Consider the following 22,967-nt stretch of genomic DNA (forward strand, 5'->3'; position numbering starts at 1 on the left):
CGTGGTGTCACCACTGCACACATATTTAAACAGGCTATAGGTAGGATGCATGTATGCAAAATCCACTGGGTTTCCTATTTCAGAAAGAGTGTGAGAGAGCGATAGAGAGAGAGAGAGCGAGAGAGAGAGGGTTTCAATATTGTACAATCTTGGTTTGCATTACATGTGTTTGCGTCTTGGTTAAACGATTCGGCAATAACTTGCAGAAGGATAAATGTGTATTTCAGGTCATTGAAAAAGAGCAGAATTTACTGGTGAACTTGCCCGCCGGCTGAATTTATACATATACCATTAAAATGTACCATACTCTATGGACACGGCCACTTTAGAGGAGTGTTTTTACTGTTGTATTTAACCTAGAACCAGAAGCTGCCGATTCACTGCAGCACCTTACCAGAGTCGAAAGCCAGATAATGAGCAGAATATCCCGCTAGATTGATAAACACACCAGTCCCGCACACCTGGTTCGCGATGGTCCATTTTCGCAATGCTGTCCCTTTCTCAGTCAGTTGTTAAGGGCAGAGCTTCTAGAGAACCTGATTACGGCGTCACTTCTGCCACGAGCCGTCTGCACTACTTTAAATATGTCACATAGAGAACGTGTGGCGTTTTACAGAATCATTTGATCCGAAATCATGCTCCTGATGCTTCTTCTTTCATGGAAAGGAAGAAAAACTGGCGCAAGGACATCTCGGCTACATTGGCGTGTTAAATACGCGGCGCCCATAAATATTTTCGTGTCTGACTTGGGAAAACAAGCAACCCCCCCTACCCCCCTCCCCCCTTCCCTCCTCCTCCGGTTTTGCACTGTAGACGTGTGGCTCTTGTCAAATCTTTGTTTTGTCTTGTCAATCTGCTCAGTTGCTGGGACGTGCCTTGTTTCTCAAACCTATATTGCGCAGGCGTGATCCAATCTGAGCCCAGCGAAATGCTCTTGGATATAGAATGGGATCACCCTCTCTGCTCCGATATCGTGTTAACCTATTTCTGGGAGTGAGTGAACCAAGACGCTGCGGGCGGTCTACTTCCTGGACTCATCCTTGAGGGAAATCGGAGCGTGCACGTTTCGCGGGTCACTTTTTCGGCACAAACAACGGACGTCAACCTGTGGATGACAAGGCGAGCGAATCAAAGAGATTACATTCGCGGCTCCGCAGTAGCGTTGTCACAGCCCCCTCTGCCATTAAAATCTAGGGCGCGTGGCTTGGCTGTAAGCGGCTGCGCATCCCGCGGTTTTTATGAAAGAGGAAAACGCGCAGTCCGAAAGTGAATCGATTTCGGTTTATGAATGGCCCTGACATGGAGGAAATTCCGTTTCAGAAAGTCAAAACCCGGAGGAAGAGAGGCCACTGTCCGTCCGGATCCCGTTTGAATGCCATCGCCTGCGAGGACGAGTTTGACTGCAAGGAGCTGGAATCGCTCTTTCAAATTTACAACCTGAAACTGGAGCAGACCTCGACCCTGAAGGCGCTGGCGGTTTTGATCGTCATGGCATCAACTTTGGCTCTGGTGGAACTGATGTCCGGTCCCAGCCTCACCATCTCTAAGGGATCCCATCCGGTGCACTGCATCATATTCGTCTCCTTGTTCATTGTCACCAATGTCAAGTACCTGCACGTGACACAACTTCAGCAGATCGTCAAGCTGACCCTGCTCTTCAGTTTCACCTTCGCTTTTCTCTGCTGCCCGTTCTCTCTGGGCGCCTACGGCGTGGAGCCGCCGACGTCCCCGGAGCAGGGGATGTGGCAGCTCATGCTAGTCACGTTTGTCGCCTACTCGCTCCTGCCTGTTCGGACTCTGCTGGCCGTGCTATTTGGAATTATGGTGGCCGTGTCCCACGTTATCGTAACAGCCACGTCAGTCACTGCCAAAAGACAGAGATTGTGGAGAACGGTAAGAAGTCTTTTTTTTTCTTCTCCCAGAAAACAACTACTTTTTGTGCACCGATACGTTAAGGTACCCTCAATCGTCTATGCGTCTATGCGTAGTGGGTACTTGGCTGTCTCAGTCTGTCTGAATGTTATGTTGCGTGGTGTTGATACACCCAGTTCAAGTGCGCGTGAAAAAAAAAAAACAATTAGCAGACGCTAGCGATTCTCAGTTCAGCACTCAAAAGATGGACAGCGGCGTGCAAAAAAGAGCACGAGCGCGTGGAGAAGCTCTTGGGAGTTTGTGCTGTGCCTCCACGTCGCTCACGCAGCTTAAAGTTTGCAACTCACGCGCATTCACAGGCATTTATTTCACACGAATATCCCCTCTTGTGAGTGGCATTGGATACTAGATGTGTTTTCACCACAGAAATGTGACGCTTTTGCAATTATTTTCAACGGCGTGGAGCCGTAGCGCGTGCATTAGGCGCCTTGCTGGGTCCGAACATTATTGTGATTTATACTCGCCTATCTCCTGATTCGAACACAGACGTTGTTACTTTAAAGCGTATTTGGGAATTTACCAAGTGTTAGGTATAGCGACATTAAATCAACGGTCCTTATTTGTTTATTTGGGTCCTGGGGATGTTGTTTGTACCTTTTGCCTACATTTACTGGTGTCATATGGAGTGGGAAGTAAATTATCCAAAACAAAACAAATCTCTATGTGGAAAATGTGGAATTTCTTTGGTAAAGAAATGTGAATGGCACAATATTTTAACCCAGATTTCATACCCTCCCTTGAGCACGTGCTACTCGCCTTAGAAACTGTTTTTTAATAGAAACTGCAATCAATTCAAAGGCTTAGATCAAGACCAGTGAAGAGTTCTTGTTATCTTTCTTGTTTCGAGCTACATGTCTTGCCTAGGCATGGTCAGCGACCGCGATTGTGATAAATGTGTCAAATTCGATGTCAAAAGTGGAATAAACCATGCTTTCGAATGAACTTCACTTGGCTAATATCTGAGAAATGCTTCAACATCCATGCCTTTACGCGAATTAGGCTACATACGGTAAATTAGCCTGCGCTTAAAATAAATAAATAAATAAATAAATAAAACAAGGAGAGAGAAAAAACCCAGCTAAATAAGGAAGAACTAATGTCGACATTACTCACACATTAACATTCCGAAATGCCAACGCGTGCTTAAGGGACTAATCAGCGTGTTGGACACGACTTACCCACCTGCACGCGCCTCTGTCAAGTTTCTTGAGTTTGGCCTGGCATATTTAGACAGCCCTTCAGATGTCATTTACGGTCCAGGATACTAGTGAATTTGATATCTAGTTTGACCTTGCTCAAAATGACCCCGACTGACTGTAATGTTTCAAAACACAAACTTCTGCTGCTGCTGCTACTACTACTACTACTACTACTACTACTAGTGCTGCTACTACCACCACCACCACCACCACTATTCCTACTACTACTTATAATAATAATAATAATAATAATAATAATAATAATAATAATAATAATAATAATAATAACCAATTCAATGGTGAAATAAACAATGGCATAAAATAGCCTAGACTCCATCTTAATGAAGTCAGTCACTAGGTTCACCATCTATTGGACCTTCTATTGGACCCTAAAAGTAATGGGAATATATTGACAATTGTTATGCCAATAGTGTATATCCATAAAAATAGAAATAACAGCATGTTTATGTGTCTGAAAATCAAATTCATAATAATGGACACATACTTTTCAATCACAGAATAAAACCAGCATGAAACACTATTTAAAAATAATATTCATATACCATTCATATACAGTATAAAATATATAAAATATATGCTATAGTACACAACATGGCCAAAAGTATGTGGACACCTGACATCCTAAATCTCATCCAACATTATGGGAAATAATACAGAATTGGTCCACTCTTTTCTGCTACAACAACCTCCACTCTTCTGGAAAGGTTTTACACTAGATGTTGGAGTATTGCTGCAGGAATCTGTTTCCATTCTCTCAGAAGAGCACTAGTGAAGTTGGGCACCGATTGGGCGATTAGGCCTGGCTTGCGGTTGGCTTTCCAATTGATCCCAAAGGTGTTGGATGGGGCTGAGGTCAGGGCTCTGTGCGGGACAGTTCTTCTGCATCGTTCTCAACAAAATCGTTTCTATATGGACCCTGCGTTGTCATGTTGATACAGGAAGGGGCCTTTCCAAAACTGTCGGGGAAGCACAGAATCGTCTAGAGTGTGAATGTTTGCAGTAGCGTTAGGATTTGCCTTCACTGGAACTAAGGGGCCTAGCCCAATCCATGAAAAACAGCCCAAGTCCAAGGAGTGTCCAGATATTTTTGGTCATGTGGCGTGTACAAAATAGGTTCTTAGCTGCATGTGATACCAATTGTGATGCTTGCAAATAGTGGGTAGGGGAGCAACACAAGAGCAAATATTGGATTCAATGATTGATTTTCATTAATTCACACACACACCCACACATACATACTCACACACACACACACACACACACACACACACATAGGCGCGCACACACACACACTCACACTCACACACACACGCACACATACACACTCACACACAGACGCGCACACTGGTGAGCCAAATAACGACTGTAGTGTTTATTTCTTTATTGAAAATCAATTGCTGTTCAAAATTCTATTGGACACACCAATTAAGTTCCTGATTAACCAGCCTGAAATCACTGCAATCTTTGTAATAACTCAGGGATGCATTCTGTGTAATATAATACTTATACATGTGTACATAGTGTGTGGACCCTGTAAAATGCAGTATGAGTATTTGGTTTTAGAATAATCATTAGAGTACATTGGATGGTTGCTTGGCAACCGAGTCTCAGCCCTGGGTCATATAAGACACGACTTTATTACTTCACTTTATCAACATTTTATTGATATTTTGTCATTTTATCGCAGCATTACTGTAACCTGATCAATTACATGACAGGAAAATGAAAATGCACATGTCCAAAGTCCGGAAAGCTGTCTGTGACTTCTCATTGTTTGACTTGTTCATAAAGTGATATGTTGCTGTTAATTTGACTCTAATGTCAGTAAAAAAGAACTTAATTCTACTGGATTTTGTAGCCTGTGTAATATAAGCAGTGCCGAATCACTCCTGCCTACTGTGATTGGTCAGTCAATCTGCCTGCTGAATCACTTTTTCATTTGACAGTACATTTGCCTTCCTTATGCATTTGCATATTTGTCTTTTCATTGGACCTTCTGTTCTGCCCTGCCAATCGGACAAGTCTCTCTCTCTCCTCATTTACGTTTCTCTCTATTACACTTTGAACTTTGAGCCATCCAATGGCTATAGTAAAGCCAACATCTAAAAGAACACCTACAAAAGTTTATGCAACATCAACCTTTTTCCCTATCTTTAAAAAAACAAAAAACAAAAAACAAAAAAACATCCCATAATCCCCTCTAGTACTCATAGACAATTTACAAGATAGAAGCTCGCATTCAGCAAGGCTGAGACAGGAGACACCGTGCGACGGCATCGTCCTCAAAATAAATGATGAGGACGACGACGACAACAACGACAACAACAAGAACAGCAGCCACAACAGAACATGTTCCTCAAGATTAATGACTCGGCTTCAGTCTTTCAGGCGCTCGTTTGGGGCCGTCTGGGTAGTGTAGAGGTATAAGCGCTCGTCTACCACCGCAGAGGCCCGGGTTCAATCCCCGGCAGCGGTACTTCCGGCTTGGTCAGTCGTTCCTACGAACACAACTGGCAGTGTTCGCGGGTGGGAAGCCGGTGAGGTTATATATCCTGATCGCTGCATTAGCGACTCCTACTGGTTGGTCGGGGCGCCTGTTCCGCGGGGAGGGGATCTGTGGGAGATAGCGTGAACCTCCGCGCGCGTTACTCTCTCCCAGTGAAACTCCTCGCTGTCAGGTGAAAAAGAAGCGACTGGCGACTCCACATGTATCGGAGGCTGGCATGTGGTAAGTCTACACCCTCCCCAGACCGACAGAGGGTAGCGCATCGACCAGGACTGCGATACACACAAGGAATTGGTATAACAGCTAAATTGGGGAGAAAATGGGTGAAAAAAGAGAGAAAAGTGCTCGTTTGTACGGCCAGGAAAGGTCCCTGTTAAGACAGTTTAGCCAAATGAAAGGCCTCTGGTTCTAACGCCACACGCGTAGTTTTTCTTTTTTTTTTTTTTACCGTTGGCTGCGTAACATTCACGCATTTCCCATGTCATCGAAGATTGAAGCGCAGGGAACGAGAGTCAAGGACTCCTTCACGCACCCGTGCCCCCCCCCCCCCCCCCCCCCCCCCCCCCCGGTGCTGCTGTACTACAGAGCTGTTTGTTGTCAAGTGCCACTTTTCCACCGCGGTCACCTGAGTTTTAAAAAAAACGACACCGGGACAAAAATATCGGGACACCCCCATGGTCTGGGGCTGTTTCTTAATTTGGGCTAGGCCCCTTTAGTTCCAGTGAAGACTAATCCCAATGCTGCAGCGTACAATCACATTCTAGACAATTCTGTGCTTCCCTCGACAGTTTGGGGAAGGCCCCTTTCCCGCTTCCGCATGAGAATGCCCTCGGGCACGCAGCCAGGTCCATATAGCAACGGTTTTGCCTAGAACGGTGAACTTGACTAGCCTGCACCAAGCCCTGACCTCAGCCCCATCCAACACCTTTGGGATCAGTGGGAAAGCCAACTGTGAGCCAGGCCTAATCGCCCAATCATTGCTCGACCTCAGTAGTTTTCTTCTGGCTGAATGGAAGCAAATCCCCACAACATCTAGTATAAAAAAAAGTCTCCCCAGAAGAGTGGATGTTATTATAGCAGCAGAGGGCAGAACAACTCCAACATCCATGATTCTGGGTGAGGTTTTGGATGTCAGGCGTCCACATACCTTTGGCCATAATGGTGTAAATTAATTAAACAGTATACAAATGTAACTATGACATTTGGGATGTGGATCTGGAGGCACCCACACAGCCTCTGCTATTGAACCCGCCCCCGGTCTCACTGCTCTCCCGCTGTGTTTAACTCTGGCTCTGCATTGCAGCTGGTGGCCAACACGGTCCTCTTCACCAGCGTCAACCTGTCGGGCGTGTTTGTGCGGATCCTGTCTGAGCGCGCTCAGAGGAAGGCCTTTCTGCAGGCGCGCAACTGCATCGAGGAGAGGCTGAGGCTGGAGGACGAGAACGAGAAGCAGGTAGGACCTTCATACACACGTGCGTATGCACACACATAAGCGCGCACACATATGCATGCACGCATACACACACACACAAGCGCGCGCACACAAGCATACACACCCACACACACATGCACACACACGCCCACACCCACACACTCGCACACACACAAACACATGCACACACACACACAAACAAAGCACACGCACACCTGCATGCACCAGTACACAGAGACCCTCATATGTATGCACACATACACACACACACAAACACATGCGCACATGAACACCCAAATATACAAAAACTCTGGTGCATGTATGTGCTTGTACACAAGCGTGCGTGCCAGCACACGCATGCACAAGAACATGTCCATTCATGCATGCGCGCATGCGCAGCCACACAAACACCGAAGAGACAAACACATGTGCACATGTGCAAATGTTTGTGCGTCTACACACACTCTAACACACAACCCCCCCCCCCCCCCCCCCCCTCCCTCCCCTGCTGTAATTAAGATGTTCAGGGTGCACCTAATTATTGCATAATACGTTATCATATGCCTGATTTCCTAAATGGTCATGACCCCTACGCATGCCATATCAGCACCAGCATTCCTCTTCCAGTCCGGCCTGCATATCTTCAGAGCGCATATCTCGTCACACGGCAGCGCTAACGATTACCATAACAACAGCTTTCCGTACAATCACGCTCCCTGCTCCCCGGGCCAGACGAGCCTTTCTTTCAATTAAAACCGACGTATCGAAGAATTTTGCGTTTAATGAGGCCTGTCTGAGTCTCTGAAAGCGGGCTGCAGTCGATGTAACAATCAGCCACGTGCGGACACGCTTTAATCAGCCAGCAAGCAGACCGTTTTTAACGGCAAAAATGATTTTAGCGTGCGCGTAAAAAAAACAATAAAAAAAACATACATTTCGGTTCCTCTACATGCTATCAAATTAAACGAGCCTGTGTTTTGACAGATAATTACTCCAGTAGATTGGATTCTTTTTGCTTCCGAGGCTTTTTCAAAGGTCACTGGATTAAAAAATTAAATTATATATATAATATATAATTATAAAATAAATACATGTGTATAATAAACCCGTAACTGCCTTGACCGTGATCTTTGAACATAATGAATCCAGTCCTTGTTTTAGATGAGGGGCAGGTTGTTTGAAGGCATCAATATTCATGATGCGGTCCATGCCTGCAGTTTAATTGATGTCTGGTTCGGGAAGACTGGTTGGATACGGCAATATGGTAATGCAAGATTTAGGCTTCAGGGAAAGTCTAATGTGATTGGTCCTTATGAATGCGCACACTCTTCATTGCAGAAATGTGAACACAAAGAGTTATCGGGAAATATTTTAAAGATGATCCCGTTATCTCATTTGAATATATCGTGTGTGTGTGCGCGTGCGTGTGTGTGTGAACAAAGCAATAGAAATGTGTAAGCCTGTTTCATTTTTTATTTAATTTTACTGTACTGGTACTGTATGTATATGTGTAGTTGACAATTAAGTACCCCCTGTTATAGTAAACGTAATACTTGGCACTTACTGTACAGAATGTTAATGTCGTAGTCATGGTACTTAGGTAGTAATTTAGCCACTGCATGACTGCACATATGGCTGTGTACCAGTACTCAGTATCTACCTATACCATGGGCTATCCTTTATTGCCATTTTTAGACTTAGTAAGCCAGCACCACTAAGTACGCTTCTATGAGAATAAATATGTAGTAATTTTGTTAAATCCAAATAACCATAAAATGTTTGGTTTTTTTCCCCAGTTGTTTTCACTTTCTGGAATTCAAAATCATTAACTAATTATATCATGATCCACACTTGTTTAAAAAAAAACCCTGCACAAATATTATGAGAAAAGATTTGCTTGACGGTATATCAAAGTTAAAATTGTAGAAGCTTTAAATGCCTGCATACATAATTAATGGGGCTGATGCCTGCAAGAACTCTGAATCTTTGCATCAGTCTGTCTCTGTACATAGTAGACATGAATTATTATTATTATTATTATTATTATTATTATTATTCTGCCCCTCCCAATCAGCAGTACAGATGCATGTTGCATCATGTAGACTAAGAAATGTATATTTAATTTACATAGGTGATGTAATCCCAGTTGTAACATAATGGCTGCTTCTCCACCAGATCCTCAGCAAGCAAAATAATCTAATTAAATAGCGGATTCTATTATTTAATTCGATCATAAATGACAGTTAACAGGCCACATCCAAAAGAAATCTGAACAAAAAAATGGTACAAAAAAGTTAAAATAAATGCAAAAAAAAAAAAAAAAACCACAGGTGTAGTGCCACAGTAGAAGGTTTTTGTAGAAGAGCGCCCTGGTGATGTTTTTAAAGATGGAAACAGAAAATGCCCAAAAGAGAGCAGTCCAGCGGCTTTGCTCCAGAATCCGCTTGGCTTTTTCGTACCTACGCATCTGAACTGCGCCCGGATCTGCCAGCGAGCGCTTTGCATCGTGGGTAAACAGTGTGCGGAAAGCGCGCTATGATCAAAGCGGCCGTTTCCCCCCACAGCTTCTCTGATCGCTGAAATTGATTAAGTTATTCTGAAAGCGAGGAAAGGCGAGGCGTTCGGCCGATGCTAAGGTCGGTGTTTTGGAGCGGCGCCCGAGACGATAGAACGAAACGACGGCTGTGCTGAGTGTGCGGTTTTTTGCCCTTGTTTTGTTTTTTGGTTTTTTTTTTAATTTTTTTTTTTTTTACTGCGCGCTCTGAGGGGGCGTAACCGGGCCCAGATCTCTGATTTGAGGCTTTGGATTTGAAGCTGTGGATTTCTGGCTATGGATTTGATGATGTGTATTTGAGGCTGGAGATTTGAGGCTATGGATTTCAGGCTGTGGATTTCTGGATATGTATTTGAGGCTGTGTATTTGAGGCTATGAATTTGAGGCTTTGGATTTGAGACTGTGGATGATTTAAAACCGAGAGAGAGGATGGCATTTGTCGCTCTAGTGGACTAAGTATGTTTGCACCATTAATATATCAAACTCTTTATGAATTCAGCCATATGTGCTAAAACATATGTGCTACCACTTGTGCCCACATTAATGGTATGTCTGCATCTTTAAGGCTGTCATATTCAAGTAGAAAATGTTGTGAGACTACCGGAGGAACATTTGTGCAAATTAAGATTTCACACTTTTGGAGTGAAAATCTTCTACGGCTGAGGGGCAAGTAACATTTCCCTTTGTCAGCAAGCTTTCCCAAGCTGAAGGTGTGTGTACATGTTGTAAATCTTAATTTAGTTCATCTAGCTTTTCACCCACTTCCTGAAAAAAAAAAAAACCTGTTTTACTGTTCGTTAGGGTTGTCAAAATTTACGAGTTAACACGTGATTAATTGTCAAGGATTTTTAGTTTGTTTTAAATCACATTTTTCACATTTACCTTAGCTCGTATGCCCTTGCTGACAGTTGACAGCTTTCCCTCACAGTTTGAATCCACTATAATCAGCCTGATAGGATGTTAGAAAAAGCAGCTGATGTAGTATTAGCTGGCATTATTGTGGCAATAACGGCAGTATTGCCCTTGATAAAGTTCTTTCTGATGGTAGCAAGAAGGCCACACAAATGGGACGTTTTAGAATCAATTTTGCTGGAGCCAAACACCAGATTTCAAAATGTGATTAAATATGTGTTTAGACCTACAGCCTCAGAGTTGCAAGGCCAGTTCCCTGACCAGGAAGCTGCCAGACCAACCCCTCAGTTTTTGTTTAAATATTTTTTTGGGCTTTTTCAGCTTTATTGGACAGAACAGTGTAGAGAGGCAGGAAGAACAGGAGAAGAGAGAGAGGGAGAGACGTGCGACAAAGGTCGCACGGTCGGGATTCAAACCGCCGATGTCGCGGCTCGCAACAAGCATGTGGACAGTGCTCTACGGGCTACGCCAAGAGACACCCTAGACCCCTCACTTTAATCCCTCACATGAAACCATCTAAGCAAAACAGCACCCTTAATATTAAAAACCCTGCAATTCCTTTATGGAATACAATCAGAATGCTATTCCATCACAGCATAACTAAATTAGTAATTATCTTCGTCATAAAATATGCAATACTGTCGGGATTCTCGGGAAAAAAAGGGGGGGGGGGGTGAAATATCAGTATTCTGTTACATTTTTGTGTGCTCCCAGAAGCAAGTACCATAGAGCAGTGGCTCACAAGCCTGTTCCTGAAGATCTACCGGTCCTGTAGGTTTCCATTTCAACCCTAATTTGGCACAACCTGGCTCTGCTAATTAGCAGCTGAACGAGACCTCTACCTGTTGAAATGAGGTGTGCTTTGATAGGGTTGGGAGCGATAAGGACTGTAGATCAGAACCGTAGATTTCCAGCAACATATTTGGGCAGCCCTGCTACAGCACATATACCAGGTATATAGTGCCTGGCATTATACACTGTCTGTATAGCCGGACGTACAGGAACCGCTGCTGTAGGGAACAGCCGTTTATGCGTTAAGGCCTCGGGCTGGAGCGATGGCGTGGTGTTTGGAAACGCAGTTCAGCGCTGATGGAGCTCTGGGGATAGGAATGGGCCAGACGCTGGGGGAACGGGGCGCTGGGGGAACAGTCGGCTGGTGGAACGGGACACTGGGGGAACAGTCTGCTGGGGGAACAGTCGGCTGGGGGAACGGGACACTGGGGGAACAGTCTGCTGGTGGAACGGGACACTGGGGGAACGGGACACTGGGGGAACAGTCTGCTGGGGGAACGGGACGCTGGGGGAACAGGACGCTGGTGGTTTGGGGCGCAGGGGGAACAGGACCCTGGTGGTATGGGGCGCAGGGGGAACAGGACCCTGGTGGTATGGGGCGCAGGGGGAACAGGACCCTGGTGGTATGGGGCTCAGGGGGAACAGGACGCTGGTGGTTTGGGGCGCAGGGGGAACAGGACCCTGGTGGTATGGGGGCGCAGGGGGAACAGGACCCTGGTGGTATGGGGCGCAGGGGGAACAGGACGCTGGTGGTTTGGGGCGCAGGGGGAACAGGACCCTGGTGGTATGGGGCGCAGGGGGAACAGGACGCTGGTGGTACGGGACGCTGGGGGAACAGGACCCTGGTGGTATGGGGCGCAGGGGGAACAGGACGCTGGTGGTATGGGGCGCAGGGGGAACAGGACGCTGGTGGTATGGGGCGCAGGGGGAACAGGACCCTGGTGGTATGGGCCGCAGGGGGAACAGGACGCTGGTGGAACGGGACGCTGGGGGAACAGGATGCTGGTGGTATGGGGCGCAGGGGAAAGGCGCGCAGGGGGAACAGTACGCTGGGGGAACGTGGCGCAGGGGGAACAGGACCCTGGTGGTATGGGGCGCAGGGGGAACAGTCTGCTGGGGGAACGGGGTGCAGGGGGAACAGGACGCTGGTGAGGGGTGCAGGGCAGAGAGGAGAAGCGAGCACGCTCAGATAAAACGGAGCGAATGCCTTAAATGAATGATTCATGCTCGGTTGCCATGGACTTGGTTGCAGGCGGAAGATCTGAGGTTGGCGGGGGGCGGCGGGGCGGGGGGGGTGGAGGCCGCCTCTCCCTGGTTTAGCAGTTTAGCGGGGCAGGGCCTCAGAAGTGCTAATCACACCACCCCCCCCCCCCCCCCCCCCCACCGCACCGCAGCCCTGTGCTAACGGTCGCCTTCCCCCCTCCGCCAGGAACGCCTCCTGATGAGCCTGCTGCCCAGGAACGTCGCCATGGAGATGAAGGAGGACTTCCTGAAGCCACCGGAGAGGATCTTCCACAAGATCTACATCCAGAGGCACGACAACGTCAGGTACGCCTGGCAGCCGAGTCCCCCCCCCGTCCCCCCCCCCCCACCCCCCCCAAATCATTCCCCTGAACCCCATGCGACCACCCGCACCCCCCCCCCCCCTCCCCTCCTGCCATCTCCTGTCCCACCTCCAGCACCCCTTTCTGCTTCACTTCTGCCCAGTCGGCCAAAATGAGCCACCCCCTCAGTCGGCTGGATGCTGAGGTCACTGACCGGTGCGGTCGTGCTCCATTGTGTTTATACTTCGTTGTTTTTGTTGCCTTGCCCTCCCCCCTGCGCACCCCCCCCCATCCCCTGTCCCCCCCGCCCGACCCCTGCCTCCTGCCTCTCGCGAAGGTCACGGGCCTCCTGCCTGACCTCTAAATCTTCCCCTTTGCCGTTCGAAGCGCACCTGCGTCAGGACCTGAGAGGGCATCGCCGTGGCAACGGCCTCCGTGGTCTCGTAGGCGACGGCGCGCGTGACCTCTTCCACCTCAGATTACGATTAGCGGACGGCCGGCGCGGCTGATGCGATTAGCGCGGGGTTAGCGCCGGGGATTACGCCGGCCCGTTAGCCGCGTTCCCGTGCGAATACGATTTAATAACCTGCTTACTGTTACCCATAAACCCCCCACCCTGACAACACACGGGCCAAATCACAGCTTATTAATGTTCAGGTGAGAACGCTCACCTGACGCACTGAGATAACAGCTGACCCTTTCATTCAGGGTGTACCTAAAATGGAAATGATATTACAATCAGCTGTTTTGTGATTTTTAAGAAATTTGAGCCCCTGTTGTCAACACTGTCTCATAGATACAGTGCATATGGAAAGAAACATGCAAACTTAAATAATATATCTACAGTATATATCATTTTAATGTGAATCTAATGATGAGGCAAATGACTGGATATTTGTTGCATGTGCATTGATTTTTAAAGAACATTAATCACGTATCCAAGTATTTGCGTGACAGACTTCAGTCTAACTATTGAAGAAAAAGGCTTAAAAACTTGATCAGCAATGTTGATAGTCTCTCCCACTCTCCCACCCACCGGGCTTCAAAACATTCCAGAACACACACACACACACACACACACACACACGCACACACAGACACACACTCACACACGAGTGCATTTGAACTCTTTCGCACATGCATGCACACACACACACACACACGCACACGCACACACACACACAGACACACACGCACACACAGACACACACTCACACACGAGTGCATTTGAACTCTTTTTCGCACATGCACGCACACACACACACACAGACACACACACACAATCTTGCTTGCTCACAAACACACGGACACACACATACACAAACTTGCTTCCTCTCTCTCTCACACACACACACACACACACACACTCACACTCACCTCACCAGGGAAACACTCCCACAACCACGGGGGTGGAACAATCACAAAGTCCAATCGTGCTGGCAATAACATTAACCATCTGTAATTTCAGGCCCACTGGGACCGTCTAATCTCCCTGCCAGAGAAATTAGTCCTCTCAGAGAACTTTCTCCCTCTATCGCTTCTTGTGCCATGAGGTGAATCTGATATAATTAAAGCAGTTAAATCCAAAAACACCGTAATAATTTCAGCGCGCTCTCGAACAGCGACAACTGAGCAGGACGCCGCGCCCTGGCGCTCGCAACGCGTCGAAAGGCTCTTCCTGAGGCGCGACGATTCGTGCTAATTTTAGCCCCCGCTGCTCATTTCCTGTATTTGCCCATAACCGAAATGCAAAAAAAAGAAAAAAAAATTAGTCCAAAAAAGTCCAATTAGTTGCCGTCCGTATCCGGGGTATTAACTGCCAAATGATTATATAGTCGATTAAACGCCTCCCGATTTAGCTGTGTGGGACGCTCCGCGGCGTGAGGGGGGTGTCGTCGGGTGCGATTGGGGCGGTAAATCACGGCGGACGGGGGCGTGGCAGTGGGCGGGCGTACGGGACTGCCGCGCCGGCGGCGATGTGGAGCTCCGGGGGAAAATGGCGGCTTCTGTAAACAAGCTGAAGTCACGCCCTTCCCGCCCAGATCTGTAAAGACCCCCCCAGGTTATCAACAGGGGGGTCCACGGCACAGGCCCCCTGGGGGTCACTGAAGGTACTGCAGGGGCGCCGCTGGCCAGACTTGAGACAGTATGCAATGACGACATACGGATTGGGGAAAACATTTTTAAAATATAAAACCTCTTTTTTTTAAAAATATAACAATTTTTAAATAATGACGGGGTCCCCTGGATGCTTGTGACCCTGGGTGGGGGGATGTCCCTGGATCACAAAAAAGTTGAAAACCCCCCCCCCCCCCCCCCCCCCCCCCCAACCATATCAGAGGATGGACAGCTCCAAACAAGATGGCAGAAACCTGGCCTAGCCAATCAGTACAGATGAGTGAAATGATGAAAAAAGGGAGGGAGGGAGAGAAGGGAGCGAGGGAGGGAAGAAGGGAGGGAGGGAGGAAAGGAGGAAGGATGCCACTTCAGACGGGGTACTCAGACGGGGCCGGTGCCTTTCTTACCCATGGGGGGGTAGGTGGGGGGGGGGGGGGGGTGATGAGTCTGGCGGTCTTGGTGCCCCCCCCCCCCCCCCGCGGGCTTCGCTCTAACGCGGTCTGACACACAGACCCGTGGCAGAAATTGGACGGTGACCTGAGGGACTGCCGGAGCGCTTCTCCCGCCTCATCGCGCTCGCTGGCTCTGCTTTCATAAACACGTCAGGGATTTTGGGGTTTGGTGGGTGGTGCGAGAGCTCCCCTCCTTTACTGGAATGTTCCTTAAAACAAATAAAAAATAAAAAATAAAAAACAAACAGATGGTTATCTGTTATTCTCTGAGCGGGGATGTTTAAGTACTAGGTCTGGTCATGAGGGACCAATTGGGCTGCCCTTGCATGATATCTGTACGTCAGTGTCCGCTGAATTACGTTGTATAGATTAAAGCGCTTATGCATGTTCTTGCACACGTATGCACACCTTAATTTGTGTATGCACACCATTATGCACACACGTGCATGTGCACATGCCTGCATACACATGCGTGTGTCCTCACACACACACACACACACACACACTCATATGTAGTCAACGATGCATGCTAATGCTCTGTGGTGTGTGTGTGCGTGCATCTGATTATAAACAACGTTTCTGTTATGACACCAAGAGCAAAATGTGTTCTTGCTGATTTTTGGTATTGTTTACCGCCCCCGATGCCCAAATATGATTGGTCAGGCCGGCCACACGCAGAGTTGTTCTGAATGATTATTTGCATGGGGTTCCACGCCATTTCATGCGCTGTCAGTTCCGCGAGGTGTAATTGCCGAGTGCCAGATGTCAATAGCTTCTACGTGAAACAATGATACGCTAATTGACTTTTCAACAGCATTTGAAGTGTCATGCCCGTCAACGGTGCCGTTTTTTTCTGAAATAAGCAGTTATTCATTGTGGAAAGTGCATGCCCGTTTCAGGGGGTGGATGCTTTTTTGAAGCAGTAGCAAAAGTACTTCACACAAGCACTACACACACACCTAATACTACTTCAGGCCAAAACCACTTAGCCTTTTTCTCTGTCAAATTCAGTCAAGTCCTGAACTTTCCGGTTCCACCCCGACCTTCCTATTCAGCTGTAAACAGAATTTTGTTGAGCTTGAAGAGAAGTACAATTAAGTTTCTAGAATTTTTAGTTGTATACTGCAGATTAAAAATAGCACGCACGCTGCAAACATAATACAGTTATAATTAAGTGTAATGTTTTGTCGTTACAGATGGCAGCTCGTTAAAATATTCACAGTAAATTGAATCGATAACACCTCGTTATTTTGACATCTGTGCGACGGCAAAGTGCCGTTTAATACGATCTTCTGAAGACGATTCGATCGGTGGAAATATGCCAGCTTTTGAGCATAATTGATTTTCGGGTTTTCGTTTAGGATGCTTGGACCGGCTCGTTTATTTTTGAGGAATATCCGATGTTGGGCTGACGTGATGTTTTGCTGTTTTTCCACCCAGCATCCTGTTCGCTGACATCGTGGGTTTCACAAGTCTGGCTTCCCAGTGCACGGCGCAAGAGCTTGTCAAGTTGCTGAATGAACTCTTCGGCAAGTTTGACGAACTGGCCACAGTGAGTAATTGATTTTCCACCCTTTTAAACGCTTGACTACTTGATTCCCATTTGCGTCCAGCGGGGAGTTTTTTTTGTACCTGTGGCGACGGAATTATTATTCTATTTTTGCACGCGCCCGCGGTTCACCTTGACCGAGGACAAGATGATTCAAAGTGTCTGGTGTCATTTGTTTGCTTTCATTTTGCACCTGCAACCCTATCGCGTTGGGTTTATTGAATAAGAGAAAGAGACACACGAGGGATCAAGGACGGGAAATGGAGCGGTTTTTCCGTCTGTTTTTGTTGTTTGCTTTTATTTTATCTTGCTGGCTTCTTAATGTTTCTGCGGGTGCTGACACCACCTAAATGCACTGTGTGTGAAATGGACATTAAAATATTTGCTTATAACTACGCTTTTCAACATTAAGGATATGGGGGGAAAAAAACACATTTCAGTGAGATTAACCCTAGGGCTAAATATCCGCTTTTATATGAAAAGAGCTATCGCTACCAGGGTCATAGGCCTCATTTCATGAATTTAATGCTGAATGTAGGCTACGTATGCACTAATGCACCGGAGGGCCTGTAGCCTTTCATTCAGACCTGAGCTCTGCTTTGAACAAAGCCGTGAATCCTCTCGCGGAGAAAGATATCGCCGCTGGGCCTTTTAAGATAACAGATTTGCATCGCACGAATTGAAATACGGGGGTCATGCGGTGTTCTCATGATCATAACCAAATACTGAATTAGGCATTTTGCAGCAGTCGGGAATAATATCAGTCCCGGTTGCCAGGCATGCGAGCGAGCAACAATAATATTTGGAAATTAATGAGAGCAACAACATTAATCCAAATATTATTGTTGTTGCTCTCATTAATTTCCATTCATTCATACATTTTTGTAAAAAAAAAAAAAAAAAAAAAAAAAAAATATTTCTCATAAAGAAGTTTTTCTAGTTTGATGTGCCCTTCAAAAGGCCTCTGAGCGGCCCCCGCTGGTTGCAGTGCGTTCGGTTTGTGGTGTCGCCCGGAAGAGCTGGTCTCAGATTGCAGGACACGGTATGAAATGGAAACTGATTGTATCTGTAATTCGGGAGCACAGGAGGCACTTTTTCGGCTATTCCCTGCCTTGCTAAAACACCGGCCGTGGCTGCTTGCTACCTGGACGGATTCTGCTATGAGTACTAAAAAATAAAAAAATAAATAAAATAAATACTGCAATGTTAAAGAATCCCTGCTGCTCGTTGGTGAATAGAACGTTGTAAAACAGGAAATGTACTCTGTGCAGCTGTGACCAGGTCGATGCTCTTTGCAACTTTGAGACATTTGCATTGATAGCATTAAAATTGTCCTCAAGCAGCCATTTACCCCCAGCACTCCCCACTCAAAATCTTTCAAAAATGTTTGTGTTCCTTAGTGCTTCAAAATGAGGTAGTGGTCCGGTAAAGAGGCTTTCTTTCGTAGTGACTGTCCTATGAATGGTAGTAGCTTGAAACTTCCCAAGTTTTACGCATACATTTTGTGTGTGTGTGTGTGTGTGTGTGCTTGTGTGCGTGTCTGTGTGTCCTGCTGTAACATAGTATGTGTCAACCGTCGTACATTTCGTTAGATTTACTCTTCTTCATCTTCTCCATCCTCATTTTTTCACTATATTACGTGTCAGCAGCCTCCCTCAGACCGTGGTTCTACGGACAGAGGTGCCACGTGACCGATTGATTGACTGATTGATTTATTGATTGATTGATTGATAGGATATTGAAGCTCAGAATTCTTGCCAGAGGTTGAAAGCAGCAGACTGTTGCCTTTTGGCTTATCACCTATTGGACTGGAGCTTCATCATTGCCCATTCTGTTTGAGGCTCTGTCCACACTGATTGGGCATGACCACCTGACCGCCCGAGCTGGCCGGAGAATCCTTTTTTTGTTTCTTTCTTTTCTTTTTCCGTAGAAATCCTGCGAGTCCTCCGTTGCTATCCCGGTACAAAGGGCTTTAAACATCGGGCCAAAGCCGCCGCTCGAGGGTCAGCGGACCTCCGCGTCCCACCTTGCCTCCCTTTGTACAGCTGGCTAGTTATCGAGCCGAGCAATCGGGGGTTTCGAACAGCGACGTCCCGCCCGTGATTAGAGATGTGAGCCGAAGACTCGGACTCTAGGCTTCGGTGCGTGACTTTCTGATCTCTCACTCTCTCACTCTCTCTCTCTCACTCTCTCTCTCTCTCACTCTCTCTCTCTCTCTCTCTCTCTCTCTCTCTCTCTCTCTCTCTCTCTCTCTCTCTCTCTCTCTCTCTCTCTGTCTCTCTCTCTCTCTCTCTCTCTCTCTCTCTCTCTCTCTCTCTCTCTCTCTCTCTCTCTCTCTCTCTCTCTCTCTCTCTCTCTCTCTCTCTCTCTCTCTCTCTCTCTCTCTCTCTCTCTCTCTCTCTCTCTCTCTCTCTCTCTCTCTCCGTTGCTGGATTTTTACAGCCAGTGCTTAATGGCTCTTCTCTCTCCGCCTGGTGCTTTGATTTTTTTCTTTTCTTTTTTTCTCCACGGTAGCAGAACTGCAGCCTTCGCCTTTGCACTTCCAGGGCGGCCATGTTGTTAGAGATCAAAACCGCCGTTCGGCTCCCCCCCCCCCCGGGTTCCCGTCCCCCTCGCTGTTTTGAGGGATGTTGTTCCTCCTCAGTTACAGTGTGTTCGCTTTCATGCTTTCTGGCTCATTAACTGCACCTTTCGCTCCACAAACTACAAACGCGAACGTCTGTGACTGAGTGACTGAGTGAGTGAGTGAGTGATGAAGCTGCACCATTGGTCGGCCGAGTTATGAAGTTACACCATTGGTCAGCCGAGTTATGAAGTTACGTACACCAGTGGTCAGCCGGGTCACATGTGTTCGGTCCAGCCATATGCTAGGTTTTAACCTGGTCTTGTTTATTTTAGCGTTTGAGGAACAGGTTGACAGGACTTCCTGTCAGCTGGTGCACTTTAGTGCTGGTGTAACAGACGGAGACGCCTGATGAGAACCCGGGCAGTGTTATTTAAACAAGACCTGATTAAAAACTTGTATGTGGCTGGACCTAACACACGTGATCCGGCCGACCAATGGTGTGCCTTCATAACTCGGCCGACCAATGGTGTAACTTCATCGCTCAGTCACTCAGTCACAGATGTTCGCGTTTGTAGGGCTGGCCCCGCTGTTGCAGTCCAGCCAAAAAAAGATCAGTCTGCATGCCAGTCAAGGCGCTCTGGAACAAAGCAGAGCTGCAGTGTAATTGTTTCAACTGCTGCACGATTGCAACGCCACCCATCGAATTTATCACTGCGCCGTTACCTGTCCAGGGTTCACAGGTGAAATTTTTTTTAGCTTCACAGCTAATCCTGGGACGGCCAAGTGGCTGTGCACTGTGTCTGTGTCAAACAAATACTAAGTGTATTCATATTCCACATTACAGACTATGTTAATGAAACAGGCATGAAAACAGCACTATACCTCATGTGCAATCTCCCGGTGTCATAAAGCGATGCCCGTTACTGTGCTTCCAACAGCACGGAGGATCTCTTTGTGCCGGTCAGACGTCATGAAGGGCACCACTGGCTCAAAACCGCGTTAGGAAGCGGTTTGGCGATGGCCACGAAGGCGTTGCGTACGTGTGCGCGAGTGTGTGTGTGCGCGCGCGCGGGAAAGCGAACACGCACGCGGGTGTGTGTGTGTGTGTGTGTGTGCGCGGGAAAGCGAACACGCACGCGGGTGTGTGTGTGTTTGTGTGCGGATTGCGTTGAGCTCCCAAAGTGATCTCCTTTAGTCCCTCGCATCCAAATCCAATTAAACGGACCTGGGTTCCACTCAGTGCTAACAGGGAGCTTAACGGGCCAAGACATCCACACCCTTAATTCAGTGTATGGTGCTGTCTTTTATAGTTTTGACCCTCTCTATACTCCACACCATTAGAAGTTAGCCATGTTACTCTGCTATATAGACAATACATTATTTGTTTTATTCGTTTGCTAATGAACATCTAATCGCAACATTTCTGCCATTATCTGTTATCGCGTACTGTAGCTTTCCCTGGTCTTAATTTAAATTTGAGAAATATGTAACTGCGTGATTATTAGTAAATATGTTTTTTTTTAAGTAAGATGAGAAATTAATTAAATATAGGAGCTGTGCGCTAAAAAAAATAGATTCTGTGTGTTGAAAGAATGCCACCGGGTAAGTAAGTAGTGGACCGGGCTAGACTAGACCAGACCAGACCACTCCAGGCCATACCAGGCCATACCAGGCCATACCAGGCCATACCAGGCCATACCAGGCCAGACCAGACCAGGCAATACCAAGCCAGCGCAGACCAGCGCAGACCAGCGCAGACCAGCGCAGACCAGCCCAGACCAGCGCAGACCAGACCAGACCAGCCCAGCCCAGCCCAGCCCAGACCAGCCCAGACCAGACCATACCAGCCCAGCCCAGCCCAGCCCAGCCCAGCCCAGCCCAGCCCAGCCCAGCCCAGACCAGCCCAGCCCAGCCCAGCCCAGCCCAGCGCAGACCAGACCAGACCAGACCAGACCAGACCAGGCCAGATCAGCCCAGACCAGCCCAGACCAGACCAGCCCAGCCCAGACCAGCCCAGACCAGGCCATATCAGACCAGGCCAGACCAGGCCAGACCAGCCCAGACCAGACCAGGCCATATCAGACCAGGCCAGACCAGACCAGCCCAGACCAGACCAGACCAGCCCAGCCCAGCCCAGCCCAGACGCTCTGCCCTTCTCCAGGCCTGCAGGGCGGCTGTGCGCTTTCCCTCCTGCGTCCAGCCAGGCGAACCCGACCCGGCTCCTCTCATCAGCGTCCTGATTGCATCCATTCGTCCTCCCTCTCTGTTCTGACAGGCCGTTTTCCACGGTTTAAAGATAGAGCCGGCGCACCGCCCGCCCCCCCGCCGTCCCCCCCCCCGCTGTCCCGGCGCGACGCGACGGTGTTGCGTACGCCCTGAGAAGGCCTGGTGAGGTTAGACGTGGCGGGTGTCTTTTTGCCGTCTACCCAAGATAATCATAATCGTGTTTTCCGCTTATTTGTCATCTTGACATTTATTTATTTTAAGCCGCGTGTTCTACCGGAGTCATGAATTGTGTTTTTGTTTTTTTTGAAAACTTGTTTAATATTATATTGATTTGTGCTTATCTAAGTTTTGTGCGCAGGCCCAGGCCTCATTAAAATGGAGGAGATAAGAACAGGGGGGGTTTGGGGTGGTGGGGGGGAGCGTGCAGGAAATGAGAGGAGAAGCAGAGCAGGGAGAGTCGCCCGTGCTCCTGCCCACAAACAGCTTCACAGCTCTGGGCACGAACACAACTACTACCCCAGGATCCACAGGCCCCTCTGGAGGAGGCACTCAGTGAAATGCTATGAAATGCTTCATACAGTAGAATATTATAATATGGAGTTTATGTCTTTTAGACTCTTATTAACCCTGATGTTAACTCAACAGGATAATGTCGGCCAATGAATAGGTTTAGAGCTGAACATGTTACTGCATACATGTACAGATAATTTTATGTCTGGGAACCCTCAATTGAATCAACAGGATCGTTTTACCGTCCGCAAATAATTCATTTTGGAACTGAACACGCCAGTGATACTGTACAGATACTGTAATTTTATGTCGTCTTTTTAGATTCGTATTAATCCCGAGTCCCATCAACAGGGTAGTTTTACTGGCAGGGAATAAATACGGTATGTTTAGAACTGAACATGTTAGCAAATAAATGTCCAGATACGGTAAGGGAAGATAAGGAAGCTGTCTCCCTCTGTGGGGTCACCAGGAGGTCGCCGTGAATGTCCTGCTCTTCATCTCTAATCTGTGTAGATTATTGATCTGCATATTTTGGATTAAGTCACCGGGGGAGTCGTGGAGACGTGCGGACAGTGGAAGCACCGTAGATCCACTCTCTATCCACTCCTGTAACACTCTCTCTCTCACTCTTTCTCTCCCTTTCTGTCCCTTTCT

The 22,967-nt window shown here is 47.6% G+C and overlaps 1 protein-coding gene across 3 annotated transcripts in view; it reads left to right on the forward strand.

Annotated features, from left to right (window-relative positions):
- Nucleotides 1-366: 366 nt before the first annotated feature.
- The window catches only part of adcy1a (adenylate cyclase 1a), a 63,584-nt gene continuing 40,983 nt past the window's right edge, over nucleotides 367-22,967 (forward strand). For 2 of the 3 annotated variants that reach the window (XR_004764670.1, XM_035412077.1), the window contains exons 1-4: nucleotides 1,285-1,893; nucleotides 6,962-7,111; nucleotides 12,778-12,896; nucleotides 16,903-17,014. Coding sequence is in view for 2 of the 3 variants with exons in the window: in XM_035412077.1 (XP_035267968.1) it covers nucleotides 1,285-1,893; nucleotides 6,962-7,111; nucleotides 12,778-12,896; nucleotides 16,903-17,014 (990 nt within the window). In the remaining variant the exon portion in view is untranslated. Of the gene's footprint in view, nucleotides 1,894-6,961; nucleotides 7,112-12,777; nucleotides 12,897-16,902; nucleotides 17,015-22,967 lie in introns of all 3 variants that reach the window. The other variant, XM_035412076.1, reaches the window with a different exon arrangement.

The sequence above is a fragment of the Anguilla anguilla genome, chromosome 4 (genome assembly GCF_013347855.1).
Source record: "Anguilla anguilla isolate fAngAng1 chromosome 4, fAngAng1.pri, whole genome shotgun sequence".
NCBI classification, from domain to species: Eukaryota; Metazoa; Chordata; class Actinopteri; order Anguilliformes; family Anguillidae; genus Anguilla; species Anguilla anguilla.